The 25419-nt window shown below is 32.2% G+C and overlaps 1 protein-coding gene across 3 annotated transcripts; it reads right to left on the reverse strand.

Moving 5' to 3' along the window:
- Positions 1-24823, reverse strand: LOC108911174 (protein obstructor-E). Of its 3 annotated transcripts, none has more exons than XM_018716041.1 (5): positions 24715-24823; positions 12106-12315; positions 11859-12047; positions 8511-8718; positions 1-720 (listed from the first exon to the last, which is right to left on the reverse strand). In XM_018716041.1, the coding sequence occupies exons 1-5, from the start codon at positions 24761-24763 to the stop codon at positions 666-668; spliced, it is 711 nt and encodes a 236-aa protein (XP_018571557.1). In that variant the 5' UTR covers positions 24764-24823; the 3' UTR covers positions 1-665. The 3 variants fall into 3 exon arrangements, with proteins under 3 accessions (XP_018571557.1, XP_018571556.1, XP_018571555.1); XM_018716040.1 differs by lacking the exon at positions 1-720 and adding an exon at positions 5252-5726 and having other exon boundaries at positions 8511-8709; XM_018716039.1 differs by lacking the exon at positions 1-720 and adding an exon at positions 5252-5726.
- Positions 24824-25419: the final 596 nt, after the last annotated feature.

The following is a 25419-nucleotide window of genomic DNA, read 5'->3' on the forward strand; positions in this document are numbered from 1 at the left end:
ATATCAATATTTATTCAAATAGGTACCTACCTTAAAGTCAATCTTAAAACAAAGTCTTATACCTAAGTAAATTACACACAATGTGGCCCATTAAGAACGGTCATCACAAATTTTTTTGTACAAAGTTAAAATTTTAAACTTAGGCCACACTGTATGTATTTATAAAAATATTTTGAAAAAGGTCCTTTGAATTGAGAAAAGAATGTTGAAAAATGTAAACCGTAAATTTAATATGTTAATTTTGTTAATAAATAATTTTGTTATAATTTCCAGTAAATAAAATTTGTTGTAAATGTCAATTTGTGATACTGCATAGCACTTTTCTGGCAAGTTTTTTAGTAAATAAATTTAAATAAATCATGTTTAGATTACGGATATTTTTTAATTGATCAAAATCATACTTAAAGTTAATATGTATTTTATGAAATATCAAAATGTAGTCTAATAAAAAAAGTGGAAGAATAAAGATTAAAAGAGCCACTAAAATTAACTTACTCCTAATTTATTTGGCAATATCTTAGGTTATATTAGTATATTTAAACTATAAAAAACTTAAGGACCCTTTTCGTTACAACGGCATTATAACACATGCCTTGTAATCATTATTATTTAATGTTTTATAACTCCTGTACAATGTTTTACTCCTAAATTACTAATTTTTCTAGCTAATATCCCAGTTTCTTCAGTGCTTTGAGGTCCACATCTTTGTAGTAATCCTCACTAAAAACAAATCCATATACATGTCAGTTAAAGGAATAAAAAAATGTTATATCTCAATTCCCTACTATATAGAACTTATAGAAACAAATGGATCATATGGATTGAAAATATTGAACATTTACAATTATCCCACAATCTATTTTATGCATTTTTTTATACAGAAAATAACATGTTGGCATGTTGGTTTCAATATAAGCTGGAATAAAATCACTTAATAGTTTGATCCAAAATCAAACAAAGTTTTGGATCCAGTCGACTGTGGCTGTGGCGGCGCTGCTGGCGAATTGCATTTTCAACTGTTTTTAACCTGTTTTTATTTTGGTATTAATTCCCTATGAGTTGTGAATTGTGTATTTTTCTAAATAATTAAAGCTATTTGTCGTGTAATTGTTTATTATTGTTTCTCATTGCATTACATGATTTCTGTAAAATGTGAAAGAATAGCCTTTTGAAAATACCTAGGTACTTTTTAGTGACTAGTGTTAATGTCTATAGTTGCTGATATAACTACATAAATAAGAGTATTTTACTATAAAATCTAACAATGAAATGACTGGAATGAGATAAATCGACTCAACTTTGGGTAAGTTTTAGATAGGTACATAATATGTAGATATGTTCCAATTTTAATGTTGTCATCTTCTTCAAACAGTTGTTTTGCAAAATGTAAAAACATTTATAAAAATTACGAACTTCTAATAATCATTGGCGATTTCCATATAGGGTTATTTGGTCAATGCATCAACAAATATGTACTTTTGTACATAATATTGAATACTCAAAACATAACATTTTGTTAAAAACTACATTGAGGGAAATACTAAAATATCTGTGTTAAATAGGCTCCATGCAGAAAGGTCACGCTGCTGCCATAATAAAAAATATTATTAAATAGTTTTTTTCTAACGTTTTATTTATTGTTACAATCCCATGTGACTTAGATATCAATAAATGATTTTTTTTGGTATAACTATGTGCACTTAGCTAGGCCCAACTTGACATATGATATTGTAATAATTATTAATTATAATACAGATTATTTTAGCAAAACTCTTATTAGTCGTTTTTCCTCAGTGTGTAGACTTAAATCATATTAAGAATTTAAAATTGACCTGTCTAGATCTTTGAGTCGCACTAGCAAAGAAAATCGAACTGGCCACTCGCCATCCTCTTTTTCTGCTCTATTCTAGGTTCATTTATTTTTATCTTTACTATTACTGTAAACACTATAATTAATGTTATCATATCTTTTATTTTTAAATAGGTATGTCTCCTATATTTACCGCATTTTTTCCTTTTCTTAATGATTTCATTTTAATTCCTTTATTTTTTTTTATGTTCACATTATTCAGTATATTTTTACACAAGCTTAAGCATTTATTTCGCTTAGACCTATTGTTATTTCTTGCTGTCTATTTTGATAACAATATAAACTTCAAATTTATTATTTATATCACCTAGGGCATTATAGAATAAAATTTTTATTCGACAGGCATTTTGTACAATGGAAATTTCACATTTTTTGGTAGCTGTAATTGTTTTTAACAAATACCACAGCATACATGTACCTACAGTCATACCTTTTTAATTTTGTAAATAATATGCTGAAGATATTTAAAATGATAAAAGCTTGTATATTACAAAATATAAAATACAGGGTGTATTATAATTAATAGGGCAAATTGAAACAGCTGTAAGTACACGATACCAGAAGCAAAAAAGTCTTAGTAAACATGGGCCCGCAAACACACCGTTTTCGAGATAGTGTCAAAAAAAATATATATTTTTTTCATTTTCGTATTACCGTAGGAGGAGGCTGTTTTAAACAACTGTGGATTTTTGGTGTTTATTTGCTTAGCTTTGAAATATATTTTTTATCTTGTTGCTAGGTACTTTCTTTCATGTTTTCCATAATAGAACGCCATTTATCTTGAAAACGGTTCGCGTTAGAGCTTTTGATATGTACCTTTTTTGTGTAGAAAATATGGGCGGTTCATAATATGCTTTCAAAATTCCTATTTTCCCGGAGTCGTAAACAATTAGGAACAAAAGAATCCCGCGCAATTCTAAAATCTCCGCCACTGTTAAATGAATAAAGTTGACTTAGCGCACAAAATTAGCTAATGTTTAATGATAATACGTGTACAAAATTTTGAGTTCTGTATCCCAAATGGTTCCTGAAAAAAAAAAAAACGAAAAAATTTTTTTTTTTATGTCTTGTATCTCGAAACTGGTTCGTTTGCGGAGCCATGTTTACTGAGACTTTTTTGCTTCTTGTATCGTGGACTTACAGCTGTTTCAATTTGCGCTCTTAATTATGATACACCCTGTATAGCTGCAGACATTAATGTTAAGAAGTTTCATTGAGCATGATACAAAGATAATTTTTGAGGGTTTCATCCATAGTAATATATATACACCCTTTAACATTTTGATGTAAAATGTATTTATACCAATTATTAGAGAGATTTAGAACTATTTATTTCAGAATCTCATTGTTATATAACATCAGTAAACGCAGAGGCATCGTACAAGTAAGATATTACCTTAAAGTGGTTTTGAAACCCTATAATTTATAATATAACACGTGGCCACTTGCAAATACGTAATAAACTACCTAATGTGACTAGAAAAAGATCGTGAATGGTAATAAAACTATAATCAATCCTTCAAATTAATTTGTAGTAGCTAGTTTTTTAAAATTATATGTTCATCACGATTATTATGAATTCTAATGGCGGTTTTCCACTAAACGGACAATTGAGTTTATGTCCTGTTTGTGTTTTCTAGAACAAAACAAAAACAAAACTGAAACAAACCCAAAACTCTCGTTTCCACCAAGCGAGCTACATTTTGTTCGAGTTTTGTTTTTGTTTTCAGTCCTTTTCCACTGATTGTCGCGAGGAAGTTAGAACACATTTTTTCAATAACCAGCCAACATGTTTAGATAAGATTTATTTATTTATTTTATTTATATATTTATTTTTTAAGATTTATTTATTCTTAGTTATGGCTGGTTTATACTGAAGTTCTTGGAAAAAATTGTTACTACAGAGTGTTCCACATCGAACTCCATTGATGGATATCTGGGAAACCGCTCTAAGGATTTTTTTGAAATTGTGATGGTGTGATACAGACCGTGGGGCCCACCAAGTTAAAATATTTTCAAGGCCATCGTACTTCCGGTTACACTGGAAGTCGATACTAACTTTCTTATTTTAAATAGAACCCCTTGTATATTATTGCATTTTTGGAAACATCCATTTTTATGTTGAAAACATATAGCACACTCCATACTAAAGATTGACCGTTTCCGAGATATTTCGATTTTTTAACAAAAATTGACAGATGCAGACTGTCAGCAAAATTTAGATTCCCCGGTTTATTTTTTTGTGCAAATTGGACAGTTTGTAGAGAAAGACCTACTTTATCGAAATTGACATGAAAATTTTCCAGTTTTTATACAGGGTGGTCAAAAAATTTTTATCGAATATGAGGTTCAGAATATGTGGAAAACTCGAAATTTTTAAATGGAAACCCCTAATTTTTTTGCAATAATATACAGAGGGTTCCATTTAAAATAAGAAAGTTAGTATCAACTTCTGGTATAACCGGAAATACGATACCTTGAAAATATTTAAGCTTGGTAGGTTCCACAGTCCGTATCACGCCATCATAATTTCAAAGTCCTTCGAGCGGTTTCCCAGATATCTATCGATGGAGTTCGTGGTATATGTACGGTTAAAGTGTTTACTTGGTTACTTTGTATCCTAGCCAAGTAAACACTTTAACCGTACACATATATATTTTTTAATAGCTATAATTCATTAATGATTAAAATATTGTTTTTGGAAAGAAGAAAACGCCAACATAGATATTGGGTTGGATCACTAAAAACAGACTTGAGTTTCAAAACACGTCGAAACCGCTTTCGAGCGGAACCCGAAAAACGAAACTCCAACTGTCGCAAAACACGCCAGTCCTCAAAAAGTTTGCGAAAAGTTACAGTTCTGTTTTATTCGGCACAAATTTGTGTTTTGTTTTTGTTTTGTCCGTTTAGTGGAAAACCGCCTTAATACGTTTTCCTGCACAAGCAAAAAATTCTTATTACGGCCCTGGTAAGCGCTTCTCAATCCAAGGCCACTTAAATTGGTGGAATGAGATCAAAGTGCCGACAGCGGAGTGAAATCCTGGTTTACATACAGTGGGCATATACTATGACAAAATATTCCACCTATTTGTCATGCTAATTAATTAACAATTACACGAGTAATTAGTATTTAAGTTTAATTAGACGAACCAAATTAGTAACAACGCCAAGAATAATATTAATCTAAATTCTATACAATCATGTTATGTTAATACATACAACGTTTAGACTGAATATGTAGGAGAGAGGTGAGGTTAAAAGTTCCTTACCATTAGAACATGTGAAGTAGATGAGATTAGGTCACAGAAATATCTGCAAGACCACGTCCATAGAAGGGTTACAGGGGAGGGATCGAGGGGTCGGGAAAAAAACAAACCCACGTTATAAAAAACGTATTTTATTTGTATAAAAAAAATTTTGTACCGTTTATGAAACGAACAGTGAACAGCTCTAAAAGACTTCGTACCTAATTTCATTTCTAGATTACACTATTTACTTAGGAACCAGACAGTCAATGGGACAATTCCAATGCCCATTTCGCTAAAATTAACTCTAAAAATTAAATAAGTACAGGTGGGGGATCAAGTCATCCGATTCACTGTCTGTGCGGTAGATTTAAAGGTTTTCGAAAATCCCTTTTCGAAAAAAAAAAGTGGAAACAGTTATCGGAACTGGTTTTTTGGTCAGATATGCGAAAGTCTAGTTTCCTGCGGGTTCTGGGGCGTTACGCGACGCAGGGGCGGGCCTAGGCTTTTTTGGGGAGGGGGCCGCCCTCGAAGCTCCGCTGCTTTGGAGACCGGCCAAGAGTTCGCTCTTGCGGATGCTCTTCAGGTCCAAGTCGCCGTAGTAGTCCTCGCTGTGAACCAGCAAGGATTTTAGAAAATTTAAGCAATAGTGCAAGCATAACGGTTTTGCAATCCCGATTTTTTTTAGGATCTTACACGGGTGGGAAGGAATCGCAAATATTAGTCATTCACAAAGCAAAAAAATAAAATGCTGATACGCAAAGTACTCTAGGATTTTTGGCCAAACTTTAAATTTGAACTAAGGTCGTCAAAATCAGAAAAAAACAAAAAAAAAATCAATTTAGTTATTTGATGGAGTAACGAAACTTGAGTTCATTATGCATCGAAAGTTAGGAAGGTTTTTTTGAGTCTGATAATGTTTTCTGACTCAAATTTTCACATTGAATCTAAATTCGGAACTAAAATTGTCACATCACATCAGAATTTTGGGATATTCAAATAAATCAGTACAAAACAGCCCTTTTGATATTAGACCAATCAATAGAGGTTTTATTTGTGACAAAAATACGAGTTGCAAACCGACTTGTGCCATCATATAAAATACAGTCTGTAGATATATGCTTATATGTTTCTTACTCCAATTTACCATTAATTAAATTTTTATAAACATTTTTATGCAAAAAACGCATTTTTTTTTAGTTTTTTGCTTATAAAGCCTAAACTAACGAAGCAATATGAATGCTATAAAGAGACAATTTATAGAGAATCGAAATACGAATAAAACGAGAGATCGATCGATCCGATCGGATAATTAGTAACGAAGAAAACCCGGAAAAATCAGAAAATTTAATGTTTTTTTTTTAATTCGTTACTAAGCCATTTTTTAAAGTTATATATGTTATCATATGTTTTAAAGTTTTAAAGTAGAGCTGACCCTGTGCACAAAAGTACAGAATTATATGTACTTTAAGTGTGCACAAAGCAGGTGCTGTAAGACCATTAGTTTTGTCACAATTGCAATTTGAATTTTTTTTGCATAAAAATGTTTATGAAAAATTAATTAATGGTAAATTGGAGTAGGATACATACATATGTATAAGTATATACCTGCAGACTGTCTTCTATATGATGGCACAGTCCATTTGCTACTAGTATTTTTGTCACAAAATCACTGATTTAATACTGTATCTATTGATTGTGTTTTTTATAGATAGATTTTTCCTCCAATATATCGCCAATTTCCTAATGTAACACTGTATAGATGGAATTTCCTTATAAAGTTAGGTTATATGAAGTCAATTTTTTTATATAGAAATATTACAGCTCAAAAAAGTAATATCATTGAATCCTACTATCTACAAACGTAATATCCAATTCATTGGCCATGTTAAATTGTGAAAACATGTTTTTGGTCAAATGAACGTAAAAAGTAAATTTCTTTTTACCTAATATGATTTGTTTGGTGCCCTTGGAAAAAAATTTGCGATATTTAATAACGTTATTTCAGAGGAAAGTATGACGTAGAATATCATGAAATAGATGATACCAATAACTACCAATTTATATTTTATAAAATGGGCTATAGTTAGGTACTATTTTATTAAACTTTCATTACTAACATCACTCTAGTCTAGAATTGGTATAAACATTTTTTCCACTAGTGCAGTGGCGCCAAATTTTTGGGATTCGTTTCCAAATTCGTACGTAAGCGATCATAGAACCTTTTTTTTAATTTTGAGCACTTAAACTAAAATTTAAAATTTGGCCAATTAATCCCAGAACGTCCTGTAGTACCAGCAATAATTCCAAATGATTTAAAGATACAACTTATTCAAGTTATATCCTAAATTTAAAAATAGAGTAAAAACAATAATTCCAGAATATCTATTCTGCTGATTTAAATAATTTACTTTGTTATTCTCAAATGATATTATGAAATAAAAATGTTTATTACAAATATGTGAATGACAAAAATAAATGAACTTAAAACTAGGAAATGATGGATGGAAAGAAAGGTGAATCATTTTGAGGTACAGGATGAAAGAAGAAAAGAAAGTAGACATATTAGTGGTTAAATCGTGATTTCAGACGAAATATCTGAAAAAACGCTATGTACATGTGACAGAAATGTTTTAATTATCAGAAAACAGACCATGCTCATGCAGTAAAAGGCCTCGTTCTCTACAGGTTATAATGTGAATAAACTGTGACTTCGAATCATAACCATAAAATTGTTAAATGCTATATACATATACAAACGTATTCACCATCATGAACTAGATATGCTTAATTCATTACAGACTAATTGATGCCTGAACCGTGACTGATATATGCAGATACTTTTCCTTTTACAATAAAATCTTTAAATAGATCTTTCAAGGTCTTCCTGTAATAATGGTAAAGCTTGAAAACACTGAAATATCACAGATAGGTTTCCAACGCTCATAATGCTTATTTCACAATATTTTTAATGTTTCCTTTCATTTAATGTCCACTTATTGTGTGTTTCGTTTTCTTGAACACTAAATGTGTACTTTTTACTTTCATGTTTTTTTCTAGCCTTCAAAAATGATTAGAAAGTGTAGTAAAATATCAAAGTATAAACGAACCGTGCAAAGGCACGATATATTACATTAATATAAACGTAAAAAAACACGGATCTTGTTGAAATTGTAATTAACAAGTAAACAAAGTCGAATGTAAGGCGATAAGAAAATTAGTGATTTTTACGATTTTTAGCAAACTACAGATACAAATGTACAAAATATAAAATAAATATCTTTTACTGCTCGTGACTTTCGAAAAATAATGGTGAATCGGTTTGTACGAAGGGGTGATCTTGTTAGGGAAGTTTAAGTAATATTTACAACCGGTCCCTATCGAAGGTAACTTACCATCCGGGCACATCCTCGGGGTCCTCGCAGTTGCCGGTGCCATCGGCATCACCGATTTTGAAGACGGTGCCGATGGGGCAGCCGTATTCACGGGCTTGACCCTCTAAGCAGATGTAGTACTTCCTGCAATCTTCTGGGTGGGCGTGCCTTGAGAAGGAGCCGCCGGCGTTATTTATGTCAGCGGGGCAAGTAAAGCCTCCTGCAACTTCTGTAAATGAGCGATGAATCTATTTAAATGATAGTTCTGTCGGTCTGTCTGAAAGCCAAACGGAAAACGGAAGGCTCCGCAAGTCTTGAGAGAAGATAGAGAGATAGCCAATTTTTACAAATTTGTCACAAGTTTTCTTCTTCTGGTATCCTCGACACGCTTTTCTTCTGCTAATTGTACTTCTTTTACAGAAATGTTTCCGTTGTTTTGGTTGTGACATTTTTTTTTCAACAATTGAGGTTTCAAGAAATTTTGCTCGAATTGTTCTAGTCGTCTGTCAGTGTCAATGAAAATGGGATGGTTTACGTATGATTGACATGGATTTTTTGATTCTGAATGATATTGATGATGATTTTTGTATTCTTTTCCTTTTTGCTCAATTGGCTATCGACGAAGTTCAAGTATAAGATATAGAATAAGAGAAGAATATAAGTATGTGAAAATGTAGGAGAAAACATAAAGAATATTTGTAGGGAAAAGGAAAAGAAACAGTACAGTGACAAGATAAAAGTTATTGCTATACTAAAAGCCAGAACATGCACAGGTTATCAAAAATATCGGCTTCTAAATATACCACAATAAGCTCCTAAATTTTCTTCAAGTTGCTGATTTAATTCTACAAGCTCTATGACAAACTTTGACAAATGGGTTAATTTTTTATTATGATTATGAATTTCAAGCGTTTTAAAAAATATAATTCCATATTTCAATCAAAGTAGCAAATGCTTGTAACGTCTAAACAAAAACGAATAGGACCTATGCTCATATAAGAAAAAATGTTTGAAATTAACCTAGCTCCCATCTGTCAAAATTTGTTATAAAGCTGGTAGAACACTCTGTATATTATTAACATTTAAAAGTGAGGTCCATTACTTACAATTAGTCTATTAATTAGTCCATCTAGAGTGAGATTGAATGACCTTGGAAAAAATGTCTTCTGAGTAGAATAGTGTTGTCTCTATATTTTACATTTAGTTGGAAAGTGTGTCAGTTTTATTATTTATTTCGTATCTACGCATGAAATGCAATTAATTGATATGTTTAGCTTGTTTTTTTATTTAATGTTTTTAATTTATTATATACCGTATAATAAAACAATAAAGAAATGTTTAGTATTGAAGGAAATTCGTGAATACAAATATACTTTCAGCAAATTTTGGTGTGATTTTTTTTTATATTTATAAGTAAATAAATATGTACAAATAAAATATTCGAAATTCCCGCCCCGTTATTTAGTTCATCGATGTGTATTGGAGTAGGTGGCGCCGCCTACTGATGAACTGTCACAGCTGTTGCCAACTGTTAGTAGGGAAATTGTATTTCTTCTTTTTTGTAGTTTGTGAGGTGTTTCAATTTGTGCGACATAATAGACCAGGAAAATTAGCGAAAAAAAAGAGAAACTCAAAAAATTCCTATCCGCGATATTGTAAAATTGTCTAAAAAATGTTATTAGCTAACTTTTCTATTGAAACAAATAAGGAAGGAAAAATAGTTTTTTCACTTTGCAGGGCAAACCATTAATTTTAGCGAAAAGTGACTCGCAGACTCGTAGGGAATAAAATTATCTACAAAATGAGACTTGTTAAATTAAAATCGGTTAATGAACAAAAAAGTTATTGCAAAAAAAACAAGAAAAGTGCCCATTTTTTAATTTGTTTATAACTATCGCATTTATTGTTAAAATTTTATAAAACCTATGACAAGTTGAGGGTTTTGTCATACTTTAAAAGTGTGCCAAAAGTGGGCGCTGTAGGTGCAATAGTTTTCGCACAATTCAATTTGTTTATAACGGAGGCTCCAAAATATATGAACTTTAAGCCTCTGTAAAGGCGTTAATTTTCAACCAAACATGATTCTGAAAGCGTCATTGTAATCTTAAAGACGCAACTAAGCGACCTATTAAAAAATATCACCGTTTTTTTGACATTAACATTCTCAAATTGTGCATTAAAAACCGTGCGGTTTTCGCTTATAAACAATTTGAATAAAATTGTTGCTATTTGTGCTATCTCAACGAAAACAGATTCAATGGATAGCTGGCAAAAAAATATTTTTTTTTTTAAAAAAAGGCACCCTGTACGACCAACATTTAAATCATAATTAAATAACTAACAAAATATTGAAAAAATAAATTTATACTTTGGCTTAATATGTAAAAAAAATACTTTTTAAATGAACGATAGCTTCATTTATTTATTTAATAATAGTAAAATAATTCTGAAATTTGAATTTTAATTAATATTTCGTTTAACAATAATTTTTGTGACATTTTTGTAAATTAAAAAAAATTAAGTATAAAAGATGCATTTTTTCTGGGGTTCAGGGCTATTCTACGAATTCGTAAATATGACCATTGTTATTTTTTCGTCGAGCTGCCCCAGTTAAAAAAAAACAGAAGTTTCTACGATGAATAGAAGCCGAGATATTGCAAAATTTTACAGCGCGCATCAATTTCAACTTACGCCTGTACAGAGGCTTAAAGTTCATAACTTGTGGGGCCTCCGTTATAAACAAATTGAATTGTGCGAAAACTATTGCACCTACAACGCCCACTTTTGGCACACTGTTAAAGTATGACAAAACCCTCAACTTGTCATAGGTTTTATAAAATTTTAACAATAAATGCGATAGTTATAAGCAAATTAAAAAATTGCCACTTTTCTTGTTTTTTTGCAATAACTGTTTCCAAAAAAAAAAAAACATACGCTTGTGTTTAACGATGAACCTAACACAGTTAAAGGTCATTCAACTTTTGATGATTTCTGATGGACTGTATTTAATTAATACTACTTTACACCACTGGTTATTTATGATAGTTGATTTTATAAATTTAAAGCAGTACTAAATCAATTATCATTGGTTAATTTTTAACAAAAACTACGTAATATAGACATACGTTTTTCTTACTGAACTCAGTTCCATTGTCTGCTTTAACAATGTTTGGATATGCAATAAATATTAAGTCTACTTTCTTTATTGTTTACTATATCATAGTATAAAGACTTTAGACCAACAATGCGGTCACTGAATCCAGTAATACTTTGGGTTAAGCTTTATAAACCATGTTGAATTTGTGCAATTATCGCTAACTACAAAGCGTGTTGTGTTAAACAAAAATCGAACTCTTAGCTTAAACTGACCGTCGCTTTTACATTCTGGAACTTGGTCGGCCCACATACAGACACGGGCCTCGCGGTCGTAGGCGAGACCGGGAGAACACTGGTACCTGGAGGCCTCTCCGTTCCAGCAGTTCCAGAAGACGTCGCACTTAGCGTCGTCGGCGAAGATACCGTAGAGACGCTCGCAGTGGGGGGTACTGATCGCGGGTTCTAGAAATGGAAACGAATGTTTGTTGCTACTGGAAGGTGTAGAGTAATCTTTAATTACCTAACTGTGACCTGTCTCCGCAGTCAACGTTGTGGATATAATCGCAGTTTTCAGTCAAGAATTTCGGGTCACTGGCATCGAATGCTAGACCGTTTCCACAGGTTTTGAGTTCAGCAGCGTTGTTATCACATTTCCAGTATTTGTCGCAGGATATGTGGTGGGGGTAGAAGCCGAAATCGTCGGGGCATTTGAAGTTGTCCTGGCCATAGGCTGAAAAGGAGAAGAAAATGATTAATAGAGACACACCGTCTATGAATAGATCGAAATCAGTATAAAAGCGACCAAATTATTGTATGTTGTAAATATTTTATGTTTTTTGTATGTTTTTGAGAAGTAGTATCTTCAGAATTGGACCAATAGTCCGGTCAAATTAGTCATAAAAATAGTGGTCAAATAACGAAAAATCCGACACAGCTAAAAAGTCCCCACCGATCTCATGTGTGCTAAAAAAATTATTCGTGGTCAAAAGACAAAATTTGAGGTTTTTTTGAATTTTTTTCGAAAACGGTAAGTTTTATCAAAAAAGTAGCCCTGATAAAAATTATAGATCTGAAAATTATCTCCAAAAATGGTCCTTATACTTTTTTCTCTAAGAATACCATTCCTGAAATATCGCGATTCTAAAAGTTGAAGAAGTCACGTTCTACATGATATGCACATATATGCCACGTATAAACATAGTCAGGCACTTAATGCAAGTAAAAATGCCTATTTGTGTCTATTGTATGTATAAACTATACTATTCTGAGAATATACACTCAAAAGAAACTCAGTCCCTTAGTCAAAATGACGCAGATGTCCTTATAATTGAAACAGCACTAGAACAATTTAATGCAACAAATACAACTTTGTAGTTGGTGAAGATGTTGACTTATTAATACTACTCACTGCAAGGACTCCAATTGATAAAATAATATACTTTTTAAAACATGGAATGGCTCAACAGCTAACAGAAATATATTCTTCAAAAAGTTTATCTGCTTATCCAAAATGCCAAAACCATATCTTATCTTTACATGCGATAACCGGCTGCGATACTACATCAGCAATGTTCAGAAGGGGGTAAAACATCAGTATTAAAATTATTTGGAAAAAACGATTTGATTGATTGCAGAAATTGATTCTTCACCTCAAACAATAATCACAAAAGGAATTCGCTTTCTCCTCGCTGTTAAGGAGCTAAAAAAAAATTGATTGTATAGATAAATATAGATATTTAACTTCTGTAAAAAATACACGAAACAAGAAACAAGTACAACTATCTTGTCTTCCTCCAACATCGGCTTCTGCTAATCAACACTTGTATCGAGTATACTATCAAGTTCAGACATGGCTAGGCACTCAACTAAACCCAGAAGACTCGGATTGGCAATTAACAGATAATACTTTGGAACCGATTCAAACTTTATTTCCACCTGCTCTGGAGAAACTCCTAAACACTATTTTATGCAATTGCAAAAAACGGTTGTAGTGCTAAATGTGGCTGTAGAAGAGTAGGGTTACTGTGTTCTCCAGCGTGTACTAATTGCCAAAGCCAGTCTTGCTCAAATGTCCAATTGAATACAACAGACGAAGATTCATGTGATTTCGATGAAGAGCCAGCTGATTCATCTTCATTTGAACAATTTATGAACATCCAGCAAGAAAAAGAGGAGGAAGAAGAAGAAATCGAAGAAGACATTACTGTTGAAGTCGACTTTGAAGAGTATGAATCAGATTAAAATATCAAAAGAAATAAGAACTACAGTTGAAGTCAATAACCAATATCAATATCAATAATCATCATACAGTTAAAAGAGTATTGTCCCTGAAAATTCCGTCATAACAGTTCGTGGTGTAGGCCTACCGGGGAAACCACGTGAAAAAAACGCGTCAAAGTACATTACCCCACAGGTGGTGTGGAAATGTGTGCATATCATGTAGAACGTGACTTCTTCAACTATTACAATTGCGGTATCTCAGGAATGGTGATTCTTAAGAAAAAGTATAAGGACCATTTTTGTAGATAATTTTAAGATCTATAATATTTGTCCGGGCTACTTTTTTTATAAAACTTACCGTTTTCGAAAAAAATCCAAAAAACCTCAAATTTTGACCTTTGACCCCGAATAACTTTTTTAGCATACATGGGATCGATGGGGACTTTTGACACTTTATTTCTAATGGTGTAGCCAAGGTCTCCACCAAAATTTAGCTTTGTCGGAATTTTCGTTATTTGAAATGTCTAATTTGACCGGGCTACAAAACATCTGCCAATAACTTTAAACAAATTCTTGATCAAATATACGTCTGACATCTTTCAAATTAACAGCGCCATCTACTGGTTCGTGAATTTTGCAATTCTAACAGGATAAATTAGTCAGTTGTACAATAGCATCCTGCGAAGCACGATGTCATTTGCTAAATAAGGAGACCCGACAACGCGAGGATCTCGCAACGCGAACAAATGAACATAAACTTTACATTCGCGACGACTATTGACATTTTACGATCGCTCTTGCCCCTGCCTGTGAAAAAAGGAAAGTGGAATCTTAAATTACGGCCGCATGTCCAGGCGTAACAACTTATTACGACACGCGGGCGGGACAAGCGGCTTCTGAACTGAAAGCAGGGGCCAGTTTTTTCCGAGGCGAAAAGCGAATTTGAAAAGTGTCCCAGTTATCGGTCCTTCACCCGTCCCCAAGCCCATGTCTGGCCAAGAATAATGCAAGAGGTGCGCTCAATACCAGAAATACGTGACTGTGACGTCACAATTGAATACAGTATGTATTTTTATCTGCTCCCACTATAGTAAATAGAATATTAATACATTGTTTTTAAGGAGGTCAGTGGATTTTACCGTAGAAGTGGAAGTTGAGTATTTTATAAACAAATAAATAAAAATATTTGATGGAAATTACATTATTATGACTGAATATTTATAGTGATTGTACAGTTATTACATTTAGCAACATTTATAAAATCTGGATGATTATTCCCCTCCCGTTTACTAATTGTCACATTTTTTTAAAAATGATTTAACCTCTCCATTTCAATCACCGGAGGCACAATATTATCTGACTAATCCAGCAAAACAGCATGATGCGACGTACTACTAGAACCTGGAGTTGAATTGTCATTGTAAAGAATCCTGTTGGCTATTTCATTTTTGTTACTTAAACTGTCAGCAACATAACTTTCTGCAATTGTGCCTGATTTCCACCCACCATGTCTCTTGATTGCTAATACATACATCAACTCCTGCATTAGCCAGTAACATTGCTGATGTTCTTCGGAATGAATGACCTGTATATGTTTCAGGATGTTCTAGTTTAAAAAACTGTGCAATCTTATTAGGAGTCATAGAGAAAGTATTCTTGCCGACTGGTTGGTTGTAATAAATAACTATTTTTAAAGTCACGTCTATGCTTTCGGTTTTGTAGACTTGTCTTCTGTAAGAGATTAGGGAGTGAAAGAAATAACAACATGAAAAATACTAAAGTAGTGGGAATTTACTGCATATCTACAAAGACTGTGAACGGTGCAGCTCTGAAAATATCCCCAGGAATTAAAATTAGGTCTTGTAACACCTATTTACAAAAAAATGCGACCTTTTATTAACGAATATTTATAGACATATAAGATTATTGAAAATTATACGTATAACAGAATTATCGATTATTTACAAAATTATAGGTTAACAATAGCATACCAGAATGGTTTCTATTTTGAAAGATCGACGTTTAGTGAATCTGTACGAAATCTTAATGCAGATTGGATCTCTTTTCTTCGATTTTATTAGACTATTTGAACCTGCATGGAAGAATATCCTCTAGATCTAGAACCATGTACCTTGAGCAAAGCGAAGTTTTTGTAAGGGTAAATCAGACCAACTCCACAGAACATAAGTTAATTTGGGGATTCCTCAAAGTTCCGCACTAGGACCTCTAATGTTTTAATTTTTATAAACGATTTGAAATCTTTTATGAGTACGGACTATATTGAATTGTAACAGACAGGCAAACATTGGCAGAACATATGACAAACTGTCGCCTATATGTATAGCAGATATCATTATTTGCACATTTACAATTCTGAAAATACTCCTTGTTCAAACTTGAAGTAAAAGGACCCTAGGACTTAATTGATTTGTATTATTGATAACATTATTATTATAAAAGATTATATTTCAAAACAATGTGCGCTTAACATAAAATAATTAACTGATAGAAAGAAATTGAGATATTAAGACTAGTCACCTTGGGAAAAAATCAAGGAAACGTTTTGGATATAATAATTTAATTGCATGTACAGTTATAACCACGTCCTTTTCACTTATTTGTCCTGAATGTATAAAGCGCTATTAAAAGCAATTACATTGTTATTACAACATTTGCATGTGTAGGTGTGTCAGTCATTTCTAAAGATTCAGAGTCGTTCCGATAATCGTACTGTAAAATTCCAAAAAATACTTTAATGGCCATATTTATTACTGAGAAGATATATAAGGATGACTATCGCCCATGAAGCGACACGTCGTCTGAAGAATATAAACATTACTTAGACATTTATTGCTCTTTGATTACTTCCAACGAGTAAATCTTTTCCAAGTACCATTTACTTCTTGCTTGCAACAAGATAATACTCGGAAGGGTCCGCGCACTAGAAATATAACCGCATAAGAACTGACTGGGTGTAATTTTTATGAAAATTTATTACTTTACGTGCTTGCATTTCGGCCTGCTGTGACCTTATCAGCAACGAAGAGTGCAAATGTCTGTTGGGGTCTAAATTGTTGCTGTGGGAAAATAAGTTTAACGTTAAACGAATTTTTCAAGGACATACAGGGCGAATAATGCGACAAACTTTTATTAAACAAGTAAAAAAAGTAAGTTATTATTTCCCGAAGTAGTTTCTGACGATTCTATGATTCTTCAATGAAGGAAACACAAGTTTTGGTTTACTGGAGAACTATTGAAAATATATGTTTCACATTTCGTCTAACGCTTTCCATACCTTCATATTTTCTCTTAAATGTATAGTTTGAGATAGTGAATTTTCAATTTTTAGTCAAAAGTTACATTAAAAATGTGTTATTTATTCGAAATATTCATAAAAAGTATTTACGTTTTTCTGTAATGTCCGAATGTAAATCGTACATTCCAGTGTCGTACTTGATTTTTACACAACGTGACGAAAAATAGACGTATTTATAGAAAATTAATTTTGTACACAAAAACGACATGTAATTAAGGAAATCGAACATTTTTTATTGATAATTAAGAAAATCAATACTAAAATGTAACATTTGAACTAGAAACTATCTACGACTGGTGGCAAAACAAACAGTAATAAACCAGTCGCTATTTAAAATATACCGTCTGCAGGAGATTATGTATTTTGAATGAATTTGCCCCCTTTTGGATTCCGTGTTAACGACGCCCATGTGGTATTTCTGGTATCGCTTTTACGGATTACAAATATGAAATACTTCTTCTATATGACCACGCGTATTTTTTATTTCGGTTGTCTGTGTCATTTTCGCCTTATGCAGTAAACATTTTTTTTAAATCTTCTACTAATTCACGTAAATTACATTCCTGACCCAAAGCATCGGCGTGAAAGACCCATTACCGACCTTCGGCCACCGACACCTCTGAAAAAGTTAAGTCAGGCTTTCAGGAATGTCAAAGAAATCATATTCCAATTAAATTATGTATAATGTGCACCATTACCTTTGTCGCTGAAGGTCGCTGGGATTTGGCGCACCTACAAGTCGCTCTGTTATTTTGATTACATCAGCATCGAGCACCAGAGGAATGTCTTGCATTAGCATTGACAATTACCAAATGACACACGAATTTTCTGTAGCGACATTAGCCGATAACTGGGGTACAGTACTTAAATATTCTGGTTCCTTGCTTTCTAGAAGTGAGAAAGTTGCGGCAATGATGTAATTCCGAGTGCGATTTTTGAAATATTTAAAATGTGTTGTCGCAGGTTATGTTACTCACGCAACTCATTACCTGATTGTAAGATTTGAATTATTTGCCGTTGCTGCAGGTGTTTGGAAAGTGTGCCGCGAAATGTTTATGATATTTAAGACGTTTCTGGTGTCTCTACTTAGGTAGTATTTAGGTTATGCATGTTTCTTTGTACATGAAAAACTAAAATCACGCATAAGTGTAGTCAAAATCATATATTTTCTCAAAAACTGCATGCATTAATATAAGAATTTTCAATAATCAGAATCGTCGAAACAAAAATTGTTAAAACTTTTTCAGAACCCCTGGAATCGTATATGACCTACATACTACATAAACAGTGACAGATAGTTGTGGCCAGAAAATGTTTGGTTTTCGTTACAGAAACATATGTCTTTTATTGTGAATATTATTAATGAATAAATGTTTAGATTAAGTCGTTTATTTCTCGAGGTTTTTCCTTTCAACTGCGTTGAAACAGGTGTGGCGGAACAAGCGGTTCCAAAAAAGTTTTCAACGTATCAGTGTGATAAGTGTTTAAAAAAGGTTCTATTTGCAAAAAATTTTTCTGCCAACTGAGCTTTCTCTTCAAATATCCTTCCCAAGTATGCCAACATCCAGTATATTAGTATTATGCAGTACCTAAAGCATAATTAATTTCATTTGTGTCAAGCATAGCCAAAAATTGTCTATGATAAGGTGAATTTAACCTTAAATTTGATGTCTGGAATAAGAAGAAACATTTACTTATATTTTGACATCATTGGAAAAATATTTTTAACAAAAAAACAAATAATGTTTTATTTACATCAATCCGTTTTTTGAATAGTGACTGACTTGGTGAGGCAAAGCAATTAGCCATGGGTCAAAGCGGCTATTAACCCAATCCGTTTGGGCAATTATTGTAAAAAATTGTGTTGTCTACTTAAGAATTCGACACCGCCGATTTGTTTGGAGAAAAGTACATTCGCTAAAAAACGCACTTACGGCCAAAAATGTGGAAATTACGTTTGAAATAAATTAGATTAAGCGGTTGCCTGTATGTAAGCTGTCGTTTCAGTAAATACCAACCTTGAATAGGTGGAATAGAAAGCAATTTTGTGCAGTCTAGAAACCACCGAGGTAAGAAATAGCTTTGCTTTAATTGAACGCTATTATTTAAACAATTGCGCATATTTCACGTGTGAAATATTTTTTCTGTTCAAAGAAAGCGTAAAGTGTTCAAAGTTGTTATTGTTATTTCTTATATGTATGCCAGATTGAGACAGAAAATTCACTGAAAACACGTACTAAAAAGAGGTTTTTTTATTTCATTTTTAATATCTAGGAATAACACTAGAAATAGGAAAAAGCTTTACTTTACTAATATTTTTCAAGTAATCGTTGATTTTTGGAAAAATTTAGTAAAAGTATGAATTTGTAATAAATATTTAAACAAAAACATAGGTTTATTTTGTATATCATCGTCATATTCCTTACAAACATGTAGAAACATATTTATTAACTGAAGTTATTAATTTAAACAAACAAATAACAATATTTCACTTTAAATATATGCCAATTAAAAAGAAAATATTCCTACTTTTTAGGTAAAAGTAAATAGAAAATCTGTAAATATTGACTCGGTGTTATTATTACCGCTAATTAAATCACTGGAGAAATTGTAAACACAGACATATGTAGGCAGATTATTAGGAAATATTTTGGTACCCGACAATTTGTTATGTAACGCTGCATACAACTTTCGGTTTTATAAATCAATATCTGACGCATAAAACTAACCGATTTTTATATTATGCAATAAACAAAGTACGTAATTTTGTTCCAAAACTCCATGTTTTACTTACATCGAGTCACCGGTGGACAGATACTTTGGTAAATTTTTGCATAAGCTTAAGTTTCACACCACATCACTTTTTATACAGGGTGATTCACAAATGGTGACCAAAAATGAAACCTCGTATTCTCTGGCGAATTTTAAGTGTGTTCTCAGTTGGTTTCTTAAGTTTTATTCGAAAATCAGGCGTTTTTCGAAAAACGTAAGAGAGTAGTAATTTGTAGAAAATTGAAAGAAGAATCCGAAAATATCATGGTCTATTTAGAAAAATATGCCACCGATATCCTGTACCTCCGCTACTGGAGCATGTAAATTTTAGGAAAAGCCCTCAGATTTTGGACAATGTTTACATAAGTACATGTGCCCAATTTCAAAATATTTCATTGACTAGTTTTTAAATTATTTAAAAGAATTAAAAATATTTTTTGAAGTTTAACACTGTATCTTTTAAACAAGGCGTCCTAGATAAAAAATTTATAGGAAAGACTCCACTTAAAATTCACCAAAGAATACGAGGTTTCATTCATTTGTGTATATTTGAAGAATATTTCTAATATTTTTAACCCAAAAAAATGCTAGCACCAACTTCCTGAAGTTGCACGGAGAAAACGCCTCGTATGGACTATCCCCTGCTGAACTCACTAAACAAGGTTATCCTGTAACCACTCCATACGCATTTCTTTTCCGTTGTTGCACATTGTAGGCATAAATATCTGCGTGATAAATAAAACAAATGAATAACTAAACGGTAAGTTGCTCAACAAATTCCACCGGGTACCGAAGGTTAACTGGTACGATTTTTTTTCGCTGCAAAATAACTGAAATGTGGCAGTTCCTGATACAAAAGGTCATTATCATGTTTTCCAAACAAGCACTCGGCAATCGAACAAACTGTAGATCATAATTAGAGCCTGTTGAAGGTGCAGACATTTTTTTTCGAACAGTAGAGGAATATTTCTTGGGTAAAAGATGTAAATATTGAGAGGTAATGGTTGACTTACTATCGTAACTGGTAGAAAAAATGTCGCAAAACAAGCTCGGTTAAACATTGCTTGAAAGGGATCGTCGCATTTGAAGAGCTGTCTAGTTGTCATTGAATATCTTCCCTTCTTTTGTTTTGGGAACAAAACACTGTTTACTTCAAGCTCCGCTTAGTCCGCGTCATACGTTTGTAAGTGTTTAGAATTGAGGAAAATGTGCTCGCCTTGAAACGAATCATATGCTCGAGTTTCATACATTTTTTCTAGAAGGCCAAATAATTCAACACCACTTTTACCTCTGTACAAAACGCTCGGGAGTGGCTTACAATAACTTCATTAAAAAAAAGTCAATTTAACAACGTAACTTTAACAATAGGTTTACTGTCACTTGTGCAACTATAACGTTTTTCACATAGCTAAAATTGTGTTTTGTTAGTTGAGAAATCTTGAGAAATTTTGTTGCGGAGTTGTTAGTCCTAGAAAAAATACTAAAAATTCAAAAAGCGGTATCGGATTCCGATCTTTTTTTAGTTGTACAGCAAACTGTACTCTAAAAATGAAACAATGAGGTAAACAACAGTCGCAGAAGAAAGCCTGTCGACAAATCACCAAAAATCGTATAACATATGGACAGCAGAATCCGTTCGAGAAAGACCATGTTTCCACATGAAAGTTACGTTGGTGCGGATTGTGTGTCACAACGCAATGTTGCACCGAGCAAACCGAGGCGGAGTGGAATTTTGCATTTCACAAAACGACATATAGAAATCGGCGGTTGAAAGTCGCGAGAAATAAAAAAATTGATTTAGTGGACTGCAGTCGTACTAGTCTCGTTTGGCGAGCGAAAGATCTATATATTTAAATTCATAGGCGGGGCTGATCGGGGCGAAAATTCTCGTTAAGGAGCGTGCACACTGTTGGGAGCGTTATTCGTATTAAAGGAATGCCTGGTGATTTGCTTACATAAATGATGAAAAGGTATAAAAGTTGTAATTAATCTTCCTTAAATATACTTTTTTAAAAATTGAAGAAATTTTTTCTTTGGAAAATGTGTTGGTAAAAATTTATTCTTGTTCTTAACAATTAGTTATTTGTTGATTTTAATGTTTTTTTAATAATAAAAAGTTTTGTTGAATATACAGGATAAGGATAAACCCACTTTTTTAATTTAAAGAAATTTTTAACGAATTTTTAGAAGATAAATTCTACAAATCTTAAACTTATTTATTTATTTATTTTATAACAAAGTCTTATTTGGCAAATTGAAATTTCATTTTTGGTCAAAATATATAGGTTGTTTTGGAGCAAGGTGCCATACATTTTGAGTTTTTTAAATGTGGTACTAAAAATGTTCTTGTTTTTAAACCTACCTAGTTATTTGCTGATTTAGGCGATTTTAATTGAAGAAAAAGTATATACATAAACAAATATACGGGGTGTTATATTTATGTTAAATGAATTACCAAAATGCGTTTTGTTAGACTGGGGATATTTTTATAAGCCTTTTTGTTTTTTTAAATATACACAGGTATGTCTAAAAATGGTGGTACATAATAATAATAGAAAATATTATGGATTCTATAATTTTTGAGAAATAATTTTGTACCAAAATAACTATTTTTTAGATATTTATTTTCGCTATTTCAGGCGTTTTGCATCATGAAATATTTTGTTATATTCAAAGTCAAATTTAGTCTTCTAGATTAGCATTTAGTTGTTTGCTGTTATTTTAATGATTTTATAACAAAAAAAAAGTTGAATATACCAGGTGTTCATGTTAACATAAGTTTCCTAAACCCACTTTAATATAGAGAAATTTTTAATTAACAATTCTTCAAAAGATAAATTCCACGAATCTTAAAAAGTAAAAGCCATATTTGACAAATATACAAGTAGTTTTGAAACAAGGTGTCATATATTTTGAGTTTTTTTTGTATGTTTAATTAAAACGTAATGTTTAATTTTAACACGAAAAAGTGTAGTGTTTACATTAAATGAAATGTCAAAATGCATTTTTTTATCTGAAGTTATTTTAATTTTTTTTTGAAAATGTGACTAAAAATATAAGGTGTCATACATATTGAGTTTTTAATGTGATGGTAAAAATGTTCTTGTTTTTAAAGCTATATAGTTATTTACTGATTTAGGTGATTTTAATACAAGAAAAGTACAAACATAATCAAATATACGGGGTGTTATACATTAAATGAATTGCCAAAATACTTTTTTTTAGACTACATATTTGTATAAGCTCTGTTTTTTTTTTGATAATACATGTCTAAAGATGGTGGTACATAATAATAAAAAATTTTAATAATTCCATAATTTTCGTAAAATATTTTTGTGCCATAATATCTATTTTTTTAGATATTTTTTTTCGCTATTTCATGAGTTTTGCATCATGAAATATTTTGTCATATTCAAAGTCAAATTTAGTCATCAATATATGGGATATTATTGACAGAAAAATTAAGTTATTCTATCATTGTTGGGAGATAGTTTTGTCATAGTATCTATTTTTTACAGATTCTTTTTGTGGTCAGTCATTTCAGTTTTGCAACAAGAAATATTTTGTCATTACATGAAAGTCGAATTTGGTGTTCAAAATTTTATAAAAAATAATGTTTTATTTAGAATATAAACACAGATTTATAAAATTTAAGTCTTTAATTAAAAGATAAATTCTACGAACCTTAGAAAGTGAAATGAAGCCTTACTTGATAAATTAAACAGAACCTACAAGTTTTGAAACAAGATGTCATCAATTTTTAGTTTTTTTTTCAGTGTGGTAAAAATATTTTGTTCTCAATATCTGGTTATTTGCTACTTCAAATGATTTTAATACAAAAGAATGTATAGGAATGATTAAATACACTGGGTGTTTACATTAAATGGATTATTAAAATGCAATTTTTTATTCTGAAAATATTTTTACAAGTCTTTTTTTAATGTTGCTGGAAATGAAGGCACATAATAATGAAAAGAATTGAGTTTGCCATAATATATATTTTTACGATATTTCATTTCATGGTTGTTAGTTATATTCCGCAAAAATTTCAGTCTTGCAAATATTTTGTCATTTTGTCAAACTTTTTTGTTCAAATCCTTGCAAATACTTTTTTAAAATGGACATAAATAAAGCTTATATTTCTTTTTATATAATTTTAAGAATCTTCTTCTAAAAGATGTCAAAATAAACTAAATGGTCTGAGCTATTTTGATTTAATTCGTTTAATCCTTAAAGTTTCCAAAAATGTGCAAGAACAAGATTAGAAAAAGCAGCTATTACGATTTTTTTCCGCAATTTGAAGAAAAAACAATACGTTCCTGAAATTTGACACATTCTCAACTTATAACTAATTATGGTTCGATTGTGCGATCGTTTGCCCTTATTTCTAACAGAGATGCAGAAAACTAACTGACTTAAAAAAAGCAACAAGACAAGCTAACGGCGTTTTTTTCTGCGATTTTTTTTAACGAAACTTGTCCTTTTTTTGTGCATAACTACGTCGAAAGAACTGGAAGTTACTTTCAAATGTCGAAGGTCGATCAGCGTGGAACACCACGAACTTGTACAACAAATTGAGTGGAAAGCGAAAAAATACGAAAACAACAAGCGAAATCGAATTTACTCTACTTTCAGCTCCCGATAATCAGAAAAGCCTCCGGCTTTCCTGGGGACGATCTGATCTAGTTCTCGGGCACATTTCACTGTACACCCCTGCATCTCTGTTAGGAATACCAGAACTTCTCCGAGAGATCACCGCTAGCCGCGACCACAGTCACACATATTAATCCACCAGGCGTTGAAAAATGCACCAGTACATACCAGAGATAGTGAGTGCACTGAGCACCAACAAACACGCGAAGCTCTTCATTTCTGTTCACTGAGGTACGGATCACTGGAGGCTCGCGGACGGCGCTTGGCCTTTATAGCGGCTGTCCCCCCGCTGGGAGTTCTTTCGCGACCCGCTCGGATCTGCTTGCAGCGCACGCCACTGTGGACGTGCCGCCTTCGCCGCTTGGCGGCGTTCCACGGCGTGCCAAGATGAAAATTGTCTGCGCTTCGGTTGTCTGATTTGTTCGAGATTGCGGTTGTTTTTCGGACGTCTTGATTGTCGCTTTGACAGGTGCCTACGTGATTGTCGAGGTAGTTGTTTATATTGTCTGGAGTTGGATCCATTTGCGGCATAGTCTTCTTTTGTTTTTGTCTTTATTTATTGAATATTTTAACAAAACAAAAATCAGACAAATACAAAATACACGTCACTCTATATCGCGCACTCTAATATGATGTTTTTGAAGAAAACCGTATTAATAATTGAAATAAAAAACGATATTTTTGCAATTTTAACATTAGGAATTTAAATCTTCTAGATAATAGGAACCATTTACTTTGGAAATACAAAACAATAATACCCTTTCTAGATATTTAAAGAAAAGCCAAAGAAATTTGTATGTTAAAGTGTGTATACAATTTTTATTAAAATCTTAGCTGAGCGCTTTCGACTACATAGTCATCATCGGAGCTATT

Source organism: Anoplophora glabripennis, unplaced genomic scaffold (genome assembly GCF_000390285.2).
Source record: "Anoplophora glabripennis isolate ALB-LARVAE unplaced genomic scaffold, Agla_2.0 scaffold559, whole genome shotgun sequence".
In the NCBI taxonomy this organism is placed as follows: Eukaryota; Metazoa; Arthropoda; class Insecta; order Coleoptera; family Cerambycidae; genus Anoplophora; species Anoplophora glabripennis.